The sequence below is a fragment of the Protomyctophum parallelum genome, assembly GCF_964188405.1.
Source record: "Protomyctophum parallelum genome assembly, chromosome: 13".
NCBI classification, from domain to species: Eukaryota; Metazoa; Chordata; class Actinopteri; order Myctophiformes; family Myctophidae; genus Protomyctophum; species Protomyctophum parallelum.
The window spans coordinates 1872752-1894511 of NC_139708.1; the positions used below are offsets into that span (position 1 = coordinate 1872752).

The following is a 21760-nucleotide window of genomic DNA, read 5'->3' on the forward strand; positions in this document are numbered from 1 at the left end:
ATGGAGGACATTTGCATGCAATGTGCGTTACTCTACACACCTGGAGCATTAAGCTAAAGGCACCACTGCAAAGCAAACACAACACTGTTCACACATGCAGCAAATCACAACACGCCCAAACACAAGCAAAAACTTACAACCGGCTTTAGCTTCTGTGGAAGAATGGGTGGGGATCCACTGGGAAATTGCAAAACAAGGGAGAATGAGAGCACAACAATGACATCACTTTGACACCTTCATAAAACGATCCTCGTGAAAGCCATGTGTAGGAAGTTAACACTTGACTTCAGACATCCGCCCGGTCTACTGTCATTTCTATTGTGTTGTCGTTGCAACCGTGCGGTCCCCCCCCCCCCCCTCCCTCAGATAAAAACCTTTTGATTTATGTGTGTGAAACTTGCCACTCACACCGAGTGTAACACAATGCCACTTTTCCTGTGCTCTGGGTCATTGGTGGCAGCAGGTAACCCGAGCTCATCCCCTCTCAAACAATAGCTGCTACTCAGCCAGGGGTCAGAGGGCAGCTCACCTGTGGAAAGAGAGGCTGTAATCTCTGACACGGTTCGTACACACAGTCATGGTCCACAAAGTAATAACTACAGGAGTCCCCTCCCAAGTACTGAGACACATTCCTACCACAAATGAACGGTAAAACTGGACGAGACACCGACCTACATCGCTAATCTTCTCATTCAGAATGGAAATGCAACCTCTCCGGGTTAATAATACCTAATGGAACTTTTAATAACACATTTTCATACCCCCCCCCCCCCCCCTGCCCAAATTCCTGCATGAACAAAGCCTACTTCTGCCAGACTCAATCCATACTGTCACCACATTGCCAAAAACAGCCCATCCACCCTGAACAGCCTCTCCTCAACTCTCTCCTTTCTCAGCTAAGAGCCGGGTTTGGGGTCTGGTAGTTGTGGTGTGGTGGTGGTGGTGGAGGAGGGGGGTTGTGTCCCAAATAAAAGAGCTAAAGTAGTCAGAACCCCTTTGTATGTGAAGGTGGGGGTGGGGTGGTGTTGGGGGGGCAGTGACCCAAACAGCCAGTCTTTCAGGCCTGGGCTTACACGGACCAGCAGGCCTGGGCTGTAACCTGGCAACAGTCACCCACGGTAGGACAGAGGGAAAGAGGGGGTTGTTGTCAGACAGGGTTCCATGAGGACAGTTGGGGCACTTGAGAGAGGACAGATCCCTCGCATATGCAGGTAGCACTCAGCGCAGTGTGGGACCAATTCAAACCCATAATGGAGTGCGATCAGTCCTAAAAAGCAGTGTGTATAAGCATTTCACAGTTTAAAGTCCAACATTTAATAGAAGAATGGTGCTTAGACAGACAATGGCGGTATTGAAATGTCCTGAGGGAGGCTTTTTCGTGCCCCCCTTCCCCTTCACTGCATGAATATTAACCATGTGAACATCAAGACAATTAACCTTCGCTAAGAGGAAACTAAATATGAATCTATACAGAAAGCCTTGCTTTGCCACCCTTCACCTCTGAGAGATGTGTACTCACACACGCAGCATATCACTCTAGATATATATACTGTATAGATATAGACACTATATACTTGTACACTCTACATGTACACAAGTATTACTTGTACCCGCTACAAGCATACAGGCTTAACCCATTCTGACCTGAGATCAGATTCATACGAGGTTTCCGCCGGACACACACTGGTCTGATTAACCCATTCTGACCTGAGATCAGATTCTAAAAATGTCAGTCGTTCTTCGATTTTTCAAAAAATAGCAGACCTACAAGCTCGTATCGCGCCACTCGGTGGCGCGATATGAGCTTGTAGATCTGCTATTTTTAAATAGCTAAAGCATAACATGATGCTAACACCAAAATGGGTGCCCGTTCAGAATGGCTTAAGTAAAGGTATTTCCCTGACTTTGGGGAATGCTCAAAAGTTGCCACTGTGAAATTTTGCACCTTGACGCGAGAAAGAGGTCTGCTTGCTAAACAAACAATTACTTACTGTGCTGCAACTGATCTGACAATAAATTAAGAGCACACTTGTACTCCACATTTCTGTTGATACACTATCTGCACAAATGTGCCTAAAATGTCAACAGATTTATGGAAAAATACTCCCTGACATTTCTGAAATAGCAGAGCTTTTGCCTATAACCACATTGCATGAATCCCAGGGTTGAGGTCTTTCAGAGCATTCTTCAATGAACTCGACCACAAAAACCCCACCCCACCACCTAAACTGAACCAGACTTCTGGAAAACTTTGAAATTTTAAAGAAAGGTTTTTCACCCAAACATAAAAGATATAGTGCCTTGGCATTTCTCCAATATTTTGGCGCATGTCCAATTGCATACTTTCTAAAATGACATTACCATCACAAAGGATATGACTAAGGCCTTCCAGCCGGTGTCCATATGGTTGATCAATTCAGTGAATAATATCTGCCGCAATATTAATATGGAGTATGTTACCGTGGCGTTGAACTGTATCTTGAAAGAACCCACACGGACAGTTTGCCAATGTTGACAGAGGCCGTCATACAAATTGACTGAGAGCTGTTTGCACAAAGTCTCACACATATCCGTGGTCCTGAAAGACCCGGGTTTGTTTATAGGGCACTGGCAAACTTCTACAGCGATAAGCTAGTAGGGAAGAATGCTTGGAAAACTGCCAAGGAATGTCCATTATCTCGACCACTGTCACCCATAAACCGCTGGAAGAGTTTACGATGAAGGTGGTGGTGGTCTCTTATCTCACTCAAACATCTTATTTAACCCCAAAGCAGATAACTTCCATGTGGTCATTCAGCTTCATTTCCCAAGTTGAGTATCCATGCCTGATCTGGGTCTTGCATTAGGGAGGCAGTAAATATCGGCTGGCTAAATCAACACGTTTCTGGAAAACTGCGATGCTCTTCCTGCAGCATTCACAGAAAAGAGCCCATCCCTTCCTCTTCTGCCAAGGGTGGGAGAAACAGGGGGAATTTGGCTGGGTTGTGAGGACGGACCTCAGTTATTCCAATCAGCCATGCTGCCTACATGTGTCTTTAGAAGTCATTGTCTCCCAGATGAGGACAAACAGTCAAGGGATAAGACTTCAGACGGAGGCTTATCCCTATCTAAGCATGAGGTTCAGACATACGCTGGCTACCAAAAGAACTAATAATACACAAATCATGGCGTTTCCTTCCTCTGCCGGCTACATGGTACTGGAAAGTCTGACAATTATTATCTAGCAAAGCTGTGCGTGCGTGTGTGTGCATGTGTGTGTGCGCGCACACAGGCGTGTGCACATGTGTGTTTGTGTGTTAACACATTTGCACTTAGGCCTTTCCAACTTCAAGTAATAAATCTTGGGGACAACAGTAGAAATGCAAGCATGTGTGGTTAGAAACACGCACGGAATCAAATGTAAAAAAGCATGAGAATGTTGATGGAGTATGGAGACTGGTGCATTGAATTATTTGAATAAGCTGCTTAAGCTGCCGAAATAGATGGGATGTACGTAGTAAGAGAGGTCAGAAGGCACCACTTCCTGTGATGGGGCCTGGGAAACGCAAATCCTGGTCCCCAGTCATGACCCAGGATAAGTGGGGACGACAATATCCGCCTGTCCCCTATCACAGTTTGACCTCACGTCACACACTGCTCATCTCTAGTCTGATGACGACCGTAGAGATTCTCCGATGACTCCAAATGACTTGATCAGTGATCGGCAATTTAATTTAATCTGGAGAAATCCGATATATAGTATAATATCATTTTGCAACTTTGTGACAGGCGCCACACACATACATATGATATAACACACACATATAATCATCTTGGAAACATTCAAATCAGTGATCGGTCCCAAAAAACCTACTACTAGGGCTGGGTGATATGGAAATACATGATACTTTTGTACAAAATATGTCACAATTTTTTTTACAAAATATGTCACATTTTTTTTTATAATTTTTATCCCACGATTTTGTAAGCCATTTTTTCACCCAGTGTCAATTATCTAATGTAATCCTGGTCTCCACACTCCCTCCACAAACCTGGGGAGAGCAACGGACTGACTTCATGTTTCCTTCAATACATGAGCATCCAAGCCGCTTCTTTTCACCTGACAGGGGAGTTTTCCCGGTTTGACGAAGCACGTGGAAGGAACACGTTATTCCAACCAGTTCTTTTCCCCTCCATCAGGCGCTCCAGGCTGGCCAGGGGGAGCCAGTTTAGAGACCAGGATAACTGCGCGCTTTTTGTGGGGGTACTAGTACCTACCCTAGGGGACGCAGGGAGAACATGCAAACTCCACACAGAAAGGCCTATTTTTCTCCTTCTGAACTTATTGACCATCTTGTTTGTGGTTCATTGGCTGTTTGTCGATAGCTATAGCAACCGGGGGGCTAACCAGATGATAATGAAGACAGCAATCTTTCGTAATTCAATATAAAACAAAAAACTTGTTTAAGTATCACATGGCTTAAAGGAGTAGTTCACCCATAAAAAGGACTTATTTTCTATCAATTACACACCCCATGAAGCCTTGAATTCATGGAGATATTTCTGTTTTTGTCGCATTCCTAAGCCAATAATTTGGAGTCTCGACTCAAAGAGACTCAAAGAATCTCCTACTGACGGATGACCCGGTCATCAAATTATTGGCTCAGGAATGCGAGTAAAAAAGAACTTCATGGGGTGTGTAATTAATAGAAAATAAATCCTTTTTTGGGTAAACAACTCCTTTAGAACCAGGAAAAGACACCACTAATGCCATGTCATGATATTCAACATCCCAAAATCCCAGACGATTTCTTATCTCATATCACAATATTGATATAATATCAATATGTTGCCCAGCACTAGGCCCTTCTGATCTAAATCAATTTCCACGCTGCGTTAGTTGTCCACTGACATGATGGATGGCTCCATCTGCCTGTCAGGATAACATGACTGATATGCGCTATATGTTGGCTCACAAAATGGCAGAGGAAACTAATTGCAAGTCAAACAAGTAATTCCAAACATCCCATTCTCAAAGAGACTAGGTTGATGGCATTGTCTGGGGCATTCCTGAGCATGCTGCCAGGGTGAACTGATGGGAGGCTGCACGGTACAATAACCTGGAAGCAACAGGGGGGGGCAGGAAGAATCTTACTAAGCATTCCTCGCTAAGCCACCATAAAGACACCAAAGACAACACTAGCCCCGAGGTGCTCCGGACCAAGACAACAATATAATCAGTGTCTCTCTTTGATGCCATCTCTCAGTAAATATGTCCCTCGGAATGTGTGCAAAATCAGCCCTTCAAGGAGAAACCTATGCTAGCTCAGGAGCGACGCATCAGAGAGATTTAGTCTCAGATATAAAGTGAATGTAGAATCAATTAGGGCTGGACAATTAATCGAAAACATATCAAAACCGACATGTAGAACCAATAACTGAATAATCAGTTTTGTTTTTAAATATTTTTTATTATATATAGTAACGAATAAACATTAAAAAAAGAAATCGACTAAATTGATTATTCTGATTAACCACATAACCCTGTATTATACCATGTTACAATAACAGCAGAAATACCCAATCTATAAACTCACAATGCTTTGAATGCTGAGTGACGTGTTGTGAGCTTGTATTGTACTGCTATTTTCACTAGTAATTTATTTAAAATGTTTAATTGTGGAAGTAGTGTTGGCAAACAATAGGCTACAATAGGAAATCACACGAATCACTGTCCTCACTGAAGCATGTCACACTCGATCGAAATAATTCCTGGGATCCCTTAGATGTTATGACATTTGTTAGCAGAGTTAATTATTTTGCTTGTTGAAACAACTGATATGACAACGCTACTCCCCTATAGAAATAACAAATCCAATGCAGCACAATGTAACACTGATTACATTGGCAGCGGAGATGTAGTCATTTCTAAGCCTGAGAATTGTAGGGGACCTTTTATTTTCTTACACTTTGGATAAATGAGTACTTTTTCACTGTCAGTTGATGCTTCGTAACCATACGAGAGAAATCGCCATATCCACATTTTATTTTTTTGTGAGACAGTTCAAAAGTCTATTTTGAAAGAGAATAAATCGTCATGACCCATGGGGCGTGTTTTTCCACGCCAGACTTCGGTACTCTAGTCATCCCCACAATATCGATATTAGGCATTTCGTCAAATATATCATGATATTTTATATTGTCCATATTGCTTATTGCCTTTTCCTTTGCCTATCCCAGAAGTGATGCAAATTACACACAAACAAAATATTCTCACAGAGAGACAACAGCACTGGCTCAAGTGTCTGCTCCCTATCAAACCCAACGCTGTCTTCCTCCATCATGTCCGAAGAGGCTGGGAGCTGCCATAGGGTCATTAAAACACAACACTCACAATTTATAGGCTGACTCAGTTACTGAGGTCAAGGCCAGGACATTAATAACATACAGAGGGCCACTGTATCCAATCCGCTGGGCCTCACACAGTGAAGAATATTCTCCGTCATTTCCATTCAGTGCAGACGAAATGATGGGAACGAGTTGCTCATAATCTGCGATTTGCTGCTGTGTGAGAATTGAGCGACAGAGGCAGAGAGATGAGCCATTGGAGTCAGACAACATGCGGAGACAAAGAGTGGTCCATGTTGCTGTTGCACTGTGAGAGAGGGACCATGTGCCGGGGAGACCCGTGGGCTACAGGCTCCATAGCTCCACGAGCTTGTCTCTCGCAGCATGGGAGCAGCAGACTACTCAATGGCAGCACCTGGCCTTACGCTTCCCTTTTGTCAAGATCTGACTTCACTGGATTACCATCACAACATCCACCAGCTGTCCTCTACGCAACCCCCACGGCCCACACCACTCAGCTCCCTTATACCCCATCACCACCCTCCGCCCAATTCTTCCAGCTGGATCCTCTCTGAATGACACCCTCTCAATCTGCCTAATTATGTCCCCTCCAGGCTTGCCACCAAGGCCCTCACCAGGGCAGCACATTCCACACACAGGGCGGAGCTTAAGCCCTTGGCTCTTCAACTGGACTTCCTGACTGCTCACCTAGCGAGCTGTGCTGTCAGTAACACGCCCAGTGCTTGCCCTGTGGACACCAGGAGTCTGTGACATGATCAAAGCACGGGACACTTTCCCTATATTAAAACCCTGTGGACACCAGGAGTCTGTGACATGATCAAAGCACGGGACACTTTCCCTATATTAAAACCCCTGTGGACACCAGGAGTCTGTGACATGATCAAAGCACGGGACACTTTCCCTATATTAAAACCCAACTGTTAATCGGAAAGAAAACCTACTGAAATATTATTGCGACAGCAATTTGTCGCATTTACTATGAAAACATGCATTTCCCGTCAGTCCATCCGTCCGTTAGTCACCCCACGCCTTCATATATGGTCATGCCTTGTGACATCTCGTGACATCAAGTTAAATCACGTGACACCACGTGACATCATCAGGGATCTCCATATATGGGCATATATGTAGTCGTGGCGTAGACGACATTGCCAGGGGTCCTGTCCTGTGCCATATATGGGAATGTCTATATATGGCCATATCATTTCCTGTTGGTTCATATATGGAGCCGGTCAGCAACTCTACATCTGACCTCAAACCCTTAGATCTCCATATATGGAGCTGACCCGTTTTGAAATTCCAAATGTTGATTCTACCCCACCCGTCCTTCCTGTTCTGACATTCCATATGCTGATCTGACCTCATCAAACCCTGTACACTCAAGAGACGCTCCATATAAGGTTCACAGAACTTGCTGATCAATATGGTCTTCCACGTAATCACTTCTGGAAATATCTTCAAATTCGGCATTTACTATTGACAAATGTAAGAGCTCACCCCAATATGCCGACAGAGTTTGACCTTTTGAAAACAGTGTTAGCAATATTTGGAACTGGGCATGAGGCGTCAACATATTATTCAATTATGATAGCACACCAAGGTCAGCCCTCAAGCGTGAAGAGTGTTTGGGAGGTTGATTTAAATCAATCCTTTACTGACGGTGAATGGAAGATGATTCTACGGAACTCAAAGAAGATGTCCCGTGAACTTAGAACCAGATTAGTTCAATTTAAAATAATGAATAGAGTCTACTGGACTCCGAGAAGATTGTTCAAGGCTAAGCTCAGAGATAGTCCGGTTTGCTGGAGGTGTGATGAGGACCTCGGTACACTTATTCATGTATTATGGGAGTGCCCTAGGGTACAGACGCTATGGTGTGCTATTCATGAGAATATAATGCAAATCACAAACCAGGATATTCCTTATACACCAACACCGGCTCTCTTTATTCTGGGTGATCCATCGCCACTAAAACACCTCCCTGCACCTCTAGCTGACTGGATTCAAACAGCATTAATGGTGGGCAGGAAGATCATTGTTAAGGAATGGAAGTCTGAGGTTTTACCTCCAGCACATGTATGGTTCACTCAGCTCGGTACTGTGGCTGCTTTGGAGAGGTTATGAATAATGAATAATCAGTTGGATAAATATGATCTGAAGTGGGACGTGTTCCTCAGTCATGTTGCAGGTCCCTTGGTGTGATCCATGGTCAGGCAATGCCCTCTTGATTGTTTATTGTATTACTACACATTATGATACAGTTGATGATGCTGCGTTTGGTCTTGTAAATAATGTAAACTATTTTCCCATTTTAATTAGATTTTTCCTTTTATTTTCCTTTTTTAATTTTTTATCTTATCTATCTTAATTGTCTATCCATGAATACGTACTCTGCTGTTGTTGCTTGTGTTTGTATTGTAGGTCTTATGTTTTATGTGTTTGTAAAAAAAATCTAAAATAAAGTACTGATCATAAAAAAAGAGACACTCCATATACGGCCAGTACAGAATTCATTGCATATGTTGATCTGCCAACCCATGCCCAGCAGTCTGCCATCACCCAGGCGGATGTGTGTGTGCACGCCCTCAGTGCGTCTTACTGGTTAAATAAATAAAAAAAGTTAATAAAAAGTAGTATAACCTAAAACATATAGGAATGTAACGATTCACTCAACTAACAAATTACAAAAATCCATACATATATACAAATCCAGTATTTTATTTTTATTTGAATTTTCTTCTCATATTCTCTTTTCAAATTTCAATACAGTAACAAATGACTGAAGATTGGTTTTTATCTGCCTCTGCTGTAGAATTGATTTGAATCAATTTACAACATATTGATTAGTTGCATGTCTAATATCATGTAATACACCTTTATTCATGGTATTATTAATGGAATACATACCCAACTTATCTCACGCCCTAACCCCAGGTGATTTGTTTTAATATTTATTTTAACATTATTTCTCAATGTTGCTACACATATGGGGGCGTATTCCTTTAATAATTCCATTAAAGGGTCTTCTTGTGTGCCAGTGCTGTTGGCTCCCATGCACACCAATATATTATATATTGAAATTCTTTATATAGGAATAACCCCTTGAGATGCAGTATCTCGTTTTCAAAGATCAAAAGGTCAAGCTGAAAAATGTTACCATTTTGTAACAGTTGTACCCCAAATTAAATGAAAGCTCAGGATTTTACAGTGTACTTGACGATAACTCTGACACTTACATCTGAGAATAACATGTACAGAGTCAGACACCACATCTATGCAATGAAATGCACCTGCTTGTTCACCTTATGGATGGAGGCGACACCATCATCAACCCTTACTTTACAGAGAATTACTCTGTAATCTCCTATCAGCAACTCTGGCCAGAGACCTTTACTCAGTTAGCAGTGCTACTGCTAGCACGGTCAGGAAAACAAAGTGACTTGGTTGGGGAAAATAATAGGATTCAGACAAAGACAGGTTTGTGAGGTTTCCTACGCTACGGGCAAAGTGTAGTATTAATTTCTTGTTTGCCAACATGACAGAAGATACATTGGTATCTGGGGCAGGGACAATGACATTTGCCTTACACACAAAATATTAGCGTCACATGAGAATTTACTTGCCGCGAGAAAAAGAAAACAACACCCTGGTTCAGGTTGCGCAACTTCAGAGAGCACCTCTAGATCTCTACACTGAACTAAATCACCTGTAAATTTAAAGCACATCTCAAGTATTCCACGAGCTCTCCAAATTCCAAATCCTATGCCAGTACCGGTATCTATATCTGCATTTTCTCGCTTTGTTTCTGCTCGATATCTGCCTCACTTTGCCTCGGTCATTCTTCTCTCCCCGTCTCTCGATGGTGCCAGGTTACATCCAGGTATCTGGTGGAAGAAAGGATCTTTTCTGCTGCTCTGGGTCTCCTGTTACGCTAGGCTCCCATGGGAAGGGGAGGGGTGGCTCCACCACTCACCTCTCTAGGACCGGCCTGGCCACTCTCATGTGGCCCTGCTCGGCTCCGCTCCGCTCCACTCCACTGCCCTGCCCTGCCATGGTAGTGGTATTCTTACCACCACGCTGTGTGGTATGACATTTGGTGTCCCCTTTCTACTGGAAATCCTTTTCCTCGCACTTTAGTGCTTCTTGTTGTTGGCACTGAGCCAGCAGAGTAATTACACATGAAAGGCTACCACACCCCTCACATACATGCATGTACTCAACACACACAAGCAAAGAATAAAATAAAAAGCAATACAATGCCACAAACTCAGTATTTTGATACCATGGTCAAATCAAGCCTTGATTTCTTACAACTCTTTGATAATGTATACCCCTAGTCAAAGTTGCTGTTCTATTTCACCAGAGTAATTAATGATAACTATTTTGGAGGGGATAAGAGATAAGAAAAAAATATATATATTGAAAAGAGACTTCTGTATTTATAAAAGTATAATCATAGCTTATGAGCTATGATTATAATTATATTTACTTTAGCACACTTAGCTTTAGCTAATGATTGAAAAATAGAAACTTGTGGGCGGTAGCTACCAGACCAGTTGTAAATGTATTCGAGTTACTCATTGGCTATCCACACACCACTGTTGAAATGTTATAATACGGCATAGAGACCCTTCATGTGATACATTATTTATTATTACGATTATTTCCAGGAATGTCTATTTGTTTTGACCAGTAGGCAGTAGAGTAGGGTCATAGTTAGAGAATCGACAAGCCAATATTATTATTTTTTTACTGTCCTGGAGGGAAGCAGCTGACACCAAAGCCATTATTGTTTCACCAGTCGCACAGTGCTACAGTCTCCCATTAGAAAGCACTCATGAATGTTTTCTTGGCTAAATGCTCTAATGACCCCCAGGAAAGAAACTCTATGCTATTCAGCTCAGCTATTGAAATAGTCTCATGCCCGCATGAAAAACAAAGAACCTCATCACTGTGAAATGTATCTGACGTGAGCTCAAAATTTAAAATATATATATATATATATTTGAGGGAAACTATACAACTGATAATAAATACAGTGAATTGTACTGTGCCGGCCATTACAAATAAACCTGACTGAACTGAATAACAGAATGTCTTAAGTCCGGGAAATTGCTCGTGATACCAGGAACAGAAATGTAGTCATGCTGTGTGAGTATAGCTTAATACCGTAATTTATGTTTAACAAAGCTCTTCAACAGGTGCAAGAGCAATCTGTGTGTCAGCCAAACATGTTGAGGCTGGTTCATGCAACCTGCTGTAATTCTCACATGAGGCAAGTAGAGCTAGGCCTTTAGACCCATCCTACATCATGTTTGACAAGATCTGAATCTTAATTACCAATACCAGCCATTGAAACAATCGAATAGGCTATAGTTTGATTATTGTCAGACAAACAGTGCACAAACTTCTATAACTTTAGGGACTTTGAAGTGCCCTAACATGTTGGGTTTATGCTCAATCAAGGCATATTTTTTTCAAAGCAGGGGGTATTCCTAAAAGAAAGGGTCAGAGGTCAAGCTTACAGACCATAATCAAGAGTGTTACACTTACATGCATCGAGGAGATGAGTCTATGCATGTCCCTCCATTTTCACAAGGTCTGTGTGTATCCAAGCAGTGAAACCCTGTGGAGACACAAGAAATTAATTAAGGAGGACATAGACTGGCGCTCCACAGGTGGATGTCAAATTACTTGGGGTCATCCAACATGAATTACATTCAGAGCTGGCCTGGTCCGAAGATGAGAGTGTTGGGCCTAGACAGACATGTACAGACGTTTAGAATCTTCTGGTGCCTATAGTTCACCCCTAGAGTTTATCTATGCTGTTGTTGGTATAGAAATGTTTATCTCATTATGTGGCCTATTCTGTAGACACTCAAAGATACTATTGTTTCTTTATGACGTTCTCAAACACACACACAGATTAACTTTTCTCTATCTGGTAATAAAACGTATAATATGGTATTTTATTTGGCTATAGAATTAGGAATGTTATTTCACTTTAAAAGTAGATTCAACACATTTGTTACAAACAATACAAGTGTTTATTGTATTTAATGCAATTGATAGGCTATCTTGTTCTGGCTGTCATTACAAGATACTTTTTTTAGGGGGTTTTAAAGCTCTTTGTTAAAAAAAAAAAAAAGGAGGGAGGGGTAAAAGTTCTGGCCCATCGCTCCTTCATTAACAAATTCACACACCCTGCCCCCACAAATCATTCAGAACACTGAACACGAAACTGTTGTTGTTGGGCCTGAAAGTGTTATTTCTAAGTCTATAAGCGATATAAAAAAATAAATAAACGAAAAACGTGAATAAAATAAATAAAAAATACTACTCAGTTCAGTGGCCTGGGGCTGGGGGGGGGCTGTGATTGCCGCTGAACTGAAGTGCGCTGGTGTTTGTTCACTTGGCTCCCACGGTGTGTGATCAGCCTCTGAGAGAAGCCAGATTCACAGGCAACAAAAATAAATCACAGAAATACTGCCGGCAGAACAGATGGTCAGATGAAACCTGTAAGGCAAAAACCTATTTCCCTACACAGCCTCACTAGCACACACTCTTATTTAGCAAACCCCCCTTTGAAATGTGTTTATGATGAGGTTGGTTGACATGTGGTGCGACGCACATGCAACGTTCTCCTTCTTCTTCTTCTTGTCCCGATGGCTGGCCATCACCATCACACTTGTTGGCTGTGATGTCCACCGTAGTTGAAGAAGCGAAACTGCCCCCACAATGCAACGTGACGACGGGGGGGCGAAATTGCCTTGTTGTGTGTGTGTTGGTGTTGTTATGTTATCTCTTGAAACCGGGTAGTACCTCAATCCGTTTTGAACTTTGCCCCGTTAGAATCACCACGTTGTTATTATTATTATACCTGTTTTAATTAATACATGGACGCAATTTGAACCGTATAATGCAGTCAGTGGCGAGCCACACGCTGGAGGAGCAGTGCGCACCGCGGTGGTGATCATTAAAGGACAGCGGTATCACCGGACAATGGCTCTCTCTGCTGTCCAGACATGTCTGGTTAATGTGGGGGAAAAAACTACTTGTACACAAACAACTGTCAACGGAGCAGCGTTAAAAAGGTTAACAAGGCTTACCTTCGCCATCATGAATAAACTGTAGAAATAAAAAGATTATCCATGGAATGATATTCCCTTCCATTTCGGTGGAAAAGTTTCCAGGGCGCTTTAGTGGTAATATTAGCAGTAATACATCCTTTGGAGGTTCACAAAGAGATATGAAAGTTCCGAGATGGACACGGAATCTTCATTAAGTTATTTCTCTTTTTGTAAGCGAAAAAAAACCCCAAGCAAAAAACACCCCCAGAAAGTGTAGGTCCAAATCCCCCGTAGTAATATATCCAGTCCGCAGCACGGGCACGGCTGCTGTGCGTCTTGGTAAACCTCCTCAAACTTTTGAAAAACTTTCTTTCACTCACACTCACTCTCTGGTCCGAGGTGGTATTACTCCGCCTCCTTTTCCCATTCTAACCACCCCTATTCCTAGGCCTATTCCGCATAAGACGAAATAGTCCTTTAGAGAGAGTCCACAATTTTGACACCACTGGTATAGTAAGTCTGGCAAACTATAATTTACAGAATAATTACAAATAATTGATAATTTAACATTTGAACTAATTAAAAGGTGAAAAGTGATTTTGGGATAATTCAAGTGTTAAAAAGCTCTATATTGTGATAGTTTTTGATTGATTGATTGAAATATTTATTAACAGTTTGTAGAATTTACAGTACATTTTAAGCACAAACTCAATACAAAGACTGTTAACTGTGAGTGGACGACCCAATTAAGCATTACACTTGTTTACAACAGGGTCCACATTGTTCAATTCATCAAATAGTACTCTACTCCTCATTCATTGCTATAGATTGTTTGTTCCGTAACAGGAGTCTCCATGTCTTCCCAGCTTTTTATTAAACAGAAAATGCATTTTCAGGTCGGGATACCAATTTTATCCAATCAGGAGAGAGAACTCAGTCAGGATACAGATTAAACAAGTGGAATTATAAGTGATGACACAAAGAAATGAGCAGGAACTGGAACACTATAAATGTTTAAGCTGATAAATGGCTACTTTCTCCTGATTGGCTGAAAGTCTGTCACCAAAATGTTTTCTTCTGATTATATTAAAGATAAATTATTATTGATCAGAATATAGTGATTCAACCTTTTATTAAAAAAACTTACAATTCTTCACTTTTGGATGTTGAGTTTGTATTCGTTCATTTCCAATTCACACATATAGTTGTGTGAATTAGGAGCCATTTTAAATAATAGTAATACACAGGGTGGGCGAACTTGATGATACTACAATTCATGACCTGACTCACTGACACTGTTAATAATCATTCAAACTCATCATCACATCATGTTTACACCAACTGGGTGCTATCATATGATTTAGTTCAAGGTGCCCATGACTAGTTACATCGATAAATAAAGAACAAGAATAAAAGCAGTTTCCTACAACACTGTTTTCTGTTTTTTTCCTGTAGGAAAAAACAGTGTTGTAGGAAACAGTGAAAAGGAAGATATAAACGTAGCATACAGGCACAAAACTGAAACTGAGGTATTTGGACAAATAATGTACAAATATGTTGTCCTCAGTCAGTTGTGCTTATTATCTAATTAAGCATATATTTTATATTATTGTCTATACATAAAATATATGAGGTATATTGTCAGACATACATGAATGTATGATATTTAAGGACATACAGACAGTAGGCTGTATACAATATTATTTATAGGCCACGCACTTTGTAGCCAGCCTGGTACATAAAATATAGCATATATAGCCAAAATATTAACTTTTCAGGAAATGAAAAAGACAAATTAAAACAACGCAATGCCTCATCAAAGTTCATCACTTTACTCAAATACAGCTCAAGGAGGTTTTTGACCATTCAACTATCTCCATCCATAGTTGGAGTTAGGTGGTTTGACCGACAGTGGAGTTAGGACTTAGGAGGCATAGTTAGAAGTAGCGATTAATCTGCAAACACATCGGTATCGGACGATTTTAGTTGTTTTTAGATTAATCTGCATCGGTTCGATTAATCAATCAGACCGATTAATTAATCGGTCCAATTAATCGGTCTGTCTTTACAGATAAACAAGCCCAAAGTAACAGCTTGAACAGATCTACAAGCTCACAATATAAAGATATTTAAGTTAAATCTGACTTGCCGAAGCCTGCAGTGCAGATACCCTGTTACATGTATTTTTCAGAATGGACAAAATTATTATAATTTATCAATACAGAATGAGATCATATCGACATCGGTGTTATCGGTTATCGGCCATAACAGCAATTAATTATATCGGATATCGATATCGGACAGAATGTCTCATCGGCACATCCCTAGTAAGAACTTATTAATTGGTTCAATATTTGTAAAACCCATACAGACCTAAAGGGTGTTCAATAGCATTGAATTATAAAATAAAAATAAAAATGGAGATAGCAGGTTTCTGCGCGACAGTAGTTATCTGCAGTGTGAGGGAAACAACAATAACAAGAAATGTCCACAAAACTAAATGTTCTCTTGGAAAACAAAATACCGGTATACATAATATTTAAGCAAAGCCTAAAATACTATTAGAATCTCACTGAACCAACATAGATTTATGAACATTAATCCCATCCCTAAATGTATATCTAAAACACATCAGAATATAAAACCGCCATATTGGTTTAGAATAGGTGATTTTCTTACTATCCACAAAAAACAGCTATACTTTTAAAAAGAAAAAAGTAATTAATGTTTACACAGAGGTGGAACAAGTGTCCGTGTTATGGTAGTCAGTCACCCTTATATCTTCTAGACTGGAGTGTGTCTGTGCAAACAAATGATGTGTTTGTTTGTGTGTTTACAGTTGATGCATGGCCGATAAGAGACTGAATGTCGTTTACATAATGAAAATGAGAGCAACATTCTGCTTTTCCCTGGCACTGCTCATTGCTCACTCACACACTGCCTTTGCTTTTAGCTTACCCTATGGCAGTGGACTGGTTTTCTGCAGCCTGCATATAGTCACTCACACACTGCCTTTGCTTTTGGTTTACCCTATGGGCAGTGGACTGGTTTTCTGCAGCCTGCATATAGAGCTTTGGTTGTTCTGCAGCACAGCACAGAGCAGAGCCAGTCGCTTACAAGAGACAATAGCCTTGATTTGAATAATAAAGGGAGACCGGCATTATGACAAAGTTTCTCTCTGCAGGGAATAGAGATCGAGGGGGCAGCTCTCTAATATTCAAGCACACCCCCCCCCCCCCCCCCCACACACCCCTCCCCCCCCCCCCGCAAAAAAAAAACTCATTCGCCCCACAAAATGTGGTCCTGGCCTTGAATAAATTACAAGCATGGGTAAGGCCATTAATGTAGCAAGCTGGTTGGGAGTGAAGTTCGTTAGAGCTTGTGACGTCATCTATAGGGGTCAGTGAAAAGAGCTTGTTAGGCCCACCAGACACCTGCCTAATTTGGCACGCTGAAATAAAAGTTCTGTAACAATTTCATTGGCTGTTTTCCAAACTTGTGTATGGCATAATATGATTTTCTATAGTTCCGTCTCTGCAGCACTTGGATAGAACAGCAACAGATGGAAGATCATCCTTTCATTCTCAGCTGGATTTGTGAATGTGATTCAGAACTTCATCCATTATCCAACCCTATATCAGTGTTTATTGTCCGTCAGCAGGTGAAAAAACATATGGAATATGTTTTCGTGTTCAACAAGTAGGCATAAAAATCTGTGTTTTCATCTGGTCTTAAAGTAATTTATGCTTTGTAACTCAAAGGGTTGTGGCTGGTAGATTCCTCTACTCTGATTTCTGGCAGGTATTCGAGGTGTACTGAGTCTTCCAGTTGGCAGTAGGCCCAGAGAAGGATATCTCACATTGTTCTGCGACTAGACTAGAGTTTTATCTCTTCATGGCTTCGTAACATTCTACAGTAGCTGTTGCTCATGTCTGGCAAAGGTCTCACAGCAGTGTTATTGCTGAGGTCATAATATGTCATATGGCATTAATGTACTAACTAGCACACTTGGCTAATAGAAGATACAAATAATAATAATAATAATAATAATAAAACTTTATTTGTATAGCACCTTTCATGACATCAAATTCAGCTCAAAGTGCTTTACAGAACAATGGAGAATAAAAGAAAAGCAAGGCAACGACATTAAAAAACAAGCAGTAATGCAATACAGTGAGGACATGAATAACAAAAAATATAAGATCACTTAAAAGCAATGTTGTAGAAGTGGGTCTTGAGCTGAGCTTTAAAAATGTCTACAGAGGCTGCCTGACGAAGGTACAGAGGGAGCTTGTTCCCTCTGACACCTCTGACACCTCATGACACCTCATCCAGTCTTGAAGAATATTAAAGGCATCACAGCTAATGGCTTTAGCATTATGTTAAAATCTTAGCAATGTTCCTATCGTTACAAGACTCTGAGATATGTGTATGTCTTGTCCTCATATTGCTGCTGCTTTGTTATAATGGTGCCGTGTCATTAGTCAGAAGGTTCATTGTTCCGAAATTACTATCCCTATCTCTAACCCTAACCTAAACCTAACCGCAAGCACGGGAGCAAACCTAAACCTAACCGCAAGCACGGGAGCAGTGCATGTTCGGACTAACGGGACTTCGGATCTATGGGTAGTTCCCGTTATAATACCTTTTGCTTTTGTGGTAATCATTTCCCAGCAGGGGTATCATTAATGAATCATTATCATTGTGACATGATGATTGTCTTTATTATAAGGATTGTACTGTGGTGGTAGCCTATGTTGAATAGAGTTTAAACTTATTTTATAACCACTGGCCAAAGTGTGATTGCAAAACAATTCCTGTAAATTACAAAAAGAAAACAGAGTATAGAAGAGAGGAATTTTGGCCTGACTGAATGTAGGCCTATCCAGCATTTCTGACTTCTTGAAGTTCTATACTTCTTTTTTCCTTGTGAGGAATTATAAGTATTGCAACAATGCTACACCCTGCGGTTTCTGAGATCTTGAATCCCTCTGAGTAACCAGAGTTAGCTGCAGTAACATTTGAAAGAGTGATTGTGAAATATCACCATGGTGACCTGTTTTCTTTACATTTGAGCAAAAAAGAAAAGAAAAAGAATGACTCTGCCTGAGATGTAAAGAAGGGTGATTTTCATGTAGTCGCACACAATTTATTGATTGATTGAAATAACTGTGAGTGGACAACCCAATAAAGCTGCGCATTACACTTGTTTACAAGAGGGAACACCTTGTTCAATTCATCAAAACATTTAGAGACGTACAAATAGACACTGGGGTGGGGGCCAGTTTCGATTTGCAGCCGTCCGTAGGTGTCCTTTGAGAACGGTTTTGAAAGGGTCGCAACTATAGCTGATCTCAAGCTCAAAACGCATCACAGTACAACACCTGTACTTGTAGATCAGCTATTTTCAGTGTGCGACACTGGTGTGTAACAAATCAGGGGTTAATTCCAGAAATTCGAGTTGAGAGACAAACAGAAAATTCCAGATCACCCTTTTTCTCTCTCCAATTTCTTCTCATTAGTGGAAATGCAAAGCCAAGACATTACCTCTGATTCTGATTGTTTCAGAACTGAAAGAGAACACCAATGTCTTGTATGTGTGCTTGTCTGCAACAGTCACTGGTTTGTTTGGTTTGGCTGTAGGATACCGTATGTCTGTTCATTAAATGTTATGGATTCTCTCTAGTCACTCTATTTTTCTCTGCCTCTGCCTCCGTCTCTCTCTCTCTGTGTGTCGTCTGTCTCTCACAGGCCATGTTTTGTTTATGTTTAGGAGACGTGTGAGAGAGAGGAAGGCCTCCTAACAGACTTCTCGCGCAGGGCTCCGGGGGAAACTCAAATAAGACAAACAAAAAGGTTGACAGCGTCAGGATTTACAAAACTGCCTCACTGTTGGAAAGAGAGCAACACTCTCCCCCCAGGCCAGATTCCACTTTGAACTTCCATTTCATAGTTATTTCATGTAGGCTTGATATGACTAAATTACAGCTGTCATGTTATGCATGAGTGCATTAGAAATGCACATTCATGTTGCCGACTCCCTGCTGTCGTATGCTCGGCTGCACTAACCATTCTGCTCCTCTTCGGTACAACCTGCGCTGACATGTAGGCTATTGTGAAATAACATTGCTACTGAAACTGGTTTGCTTGTATCCATCCATCCACGCTACATGTGGAAGATCCTGTATGTTTGCAGAGTCAAGAGTGAAAGCTGGTAGTTAAATCCACTTAGCGAGGACCACCCATGGTGAAGAAGCAAAACTACACTCGCACACACGCACTATCTCTCTGTTCTTTTTTTTTAACCCCGCCCACCCCTGCATACTCACACACTACAGGGATGTGTTAAGACACCGCAGAGGTCACGCGGGTCAACATAACAGAGCTTCTGCTGACGATATGTCTAATGAGCCGAGTCTGTTGAAGATCGGCCAGAGACGAGTATCGCTGCCCGCTGCTCTCCTGAGGCTGCCGCCGGGTCCATCGTCACATTTGACCTGTGAGCGTCCTGCAACAATAGGACAGAGGTACAATGCACCATGACACAGTGCAGTGTGGTCAGAGGTACAATGCACCATGACGCAGTGCAGTGTGGTCAGAGGTACAATGCACCATGACGCAGTGCAGTGTGGTCAGAGGTACAATGCACCATGACGCAGTGCAGTGTGGTCAGAGGTACAATGCACCATGACACAGTGCAGTGTGGTCAGCCAGGGCTCTCCATTCATTCACGGTGGCCTTTGAGAGCCAGCCTGTGATGAGGTGCAAACGGACAGTGTGTGTGTGCGTGTGTGTGTGTGTGTGTGTGTGTGTGTGTGTGTGTGTGTGTGTGTGTGTGTGTGTGTGTGTGTGTGTGTGTACTGCGGACACTGTGGATGTGATGAGTTTACCACCCAGGCCAGACTGATTTATGTGGGAAAAGCCCAGAGAGCTCCCGTGGAGAGTGTGGAGAGGATTAGAGCCCCGTCTACAAAACCCGTCACGGCCAATCATCAGCTGAGGCCCCCTACAGACAGACACGGAGGCCAATCAGAGCCCAGTGTTGAGCCGTACAGTCTTTGTATACCTGCTTTTATCGGCGCTTCATACTTAGTCGTATGATCTCTTTATCAAATGGGGGTTTCTGGGTAATGTTAAGCACCAAGGGCCACTGAGCTGTGAAGAGATAGCAGGCGTACACTTTGATTTGATCTCCGCCAGTGACTCACATGCAGACTCTTTTACACACACACACGCGCACGCACAGACACGCACAGACACACACACACACACACACACACACACACACACACACGCAGACACACGCACACACGCTCACACGCATACGCACACGCGTGTCCAAGTATGATAAGACATCAGCTCTATTCCTGTTCTGTTCAGGGAGCACGGGGTCTTCCCAGGATCCTTCTCTCCGTGGGCCATCCAGTTCCTGCGTGCTTCTGTTTCACCATTTTCAGGGAAATAGAAATAACAAAATATTTACATACTGTACATTTGCAACAATAATGTATACGTATAGGGTCATTGTCTTTCTTGTGCCTTCATCATGGTGTATAAGAAAGATAAAGTTGTCTGTTTTCATGTGTAAATAAAAGTCAAGTGATTGAAGGAGTTTATTTATTTTCCTGTACACTGAAAGAAAGAGTGTTTTTTTTTTCAGTCTGTACTGTTGACATTATAATCCTCAGTAGGCCTACTCACTTCTTTTTTCCATGTCACCGCTGCCTTTTTCACCCTGCCTTTCCCCAACTACACTCTCTCTCTTATGCACACACACACACACACGCACACGCACACGCACACGCACACGCATACACACACACGCAGTGGAGACTAAAGGCCTGTTGCCAAAGGTAAACATGTGGAATGATGGATCTTTCTTCAAATTGTGGGAAAATGTGTTTGACTTTCACACAAGCTCTCTAAACGGGTCTTAAAACCTGTGTGTGTGTGTGTGTGTGTGTGTGTGTGTGTGTGTGTGTGTGTGTGTGTGTGTGTAGCTGCGCACTTGCACGTTTGAGTTAGACAGAGAAAGAAAGAAGAGAAATTGAATCTTTACCTTTGGGAATCATTTACGTTTGGCTAACTTCCTGTTCCCTCCCTCATACTAAATCACTGGGATGGGAGATAATAGCGGCACACAGGACAAAGACCTTTATCCTAATCCCAAAGGAAATCCACTCCTCAGAATGGATGACACAAAGATACAGGTAAGAGTAGTGAACAATACAGAGAGAAGTACTGATAACAACAGGTAACTAAACCATTCAAAAGACAGTATAAAGATGACTAATAGGCAATTCACACTGAGACGGACTGAATCCGTTTCATTGGAACCGTCT

The 21760-nt window shown here is 41.8% G+C and overlaps 1 protein-coding gene across 1 annotated transcript in view; it reads right to left on the reverse strand.

Moving 5' to 3' along the window:
* notch3 (notch receptor 3) overlaps positions 1-13761 on the reverse strand; it is a 43392-nt gene extending 29631 nt beyond the window's left edge. Inside the window, exons 1-2 of the mRNA XM_083780223.1 lie at positions 13458-13761; positions 11902-11974 (exon numbers count right to left, since the gene is read on the reverse strand). Coding sequence (XP_083636349.1) covers positions 11902-11974; positions 13458-13521 — 137 coding nt within the window. The 5' untranslated portion in view covers positions 13522-13761. The remainder of the gene's footprint in view (positions 1-11901; positions 11975-13457) is intronic.
* Positions 13762-21760: the final 7999 nt, after the last annotated feature.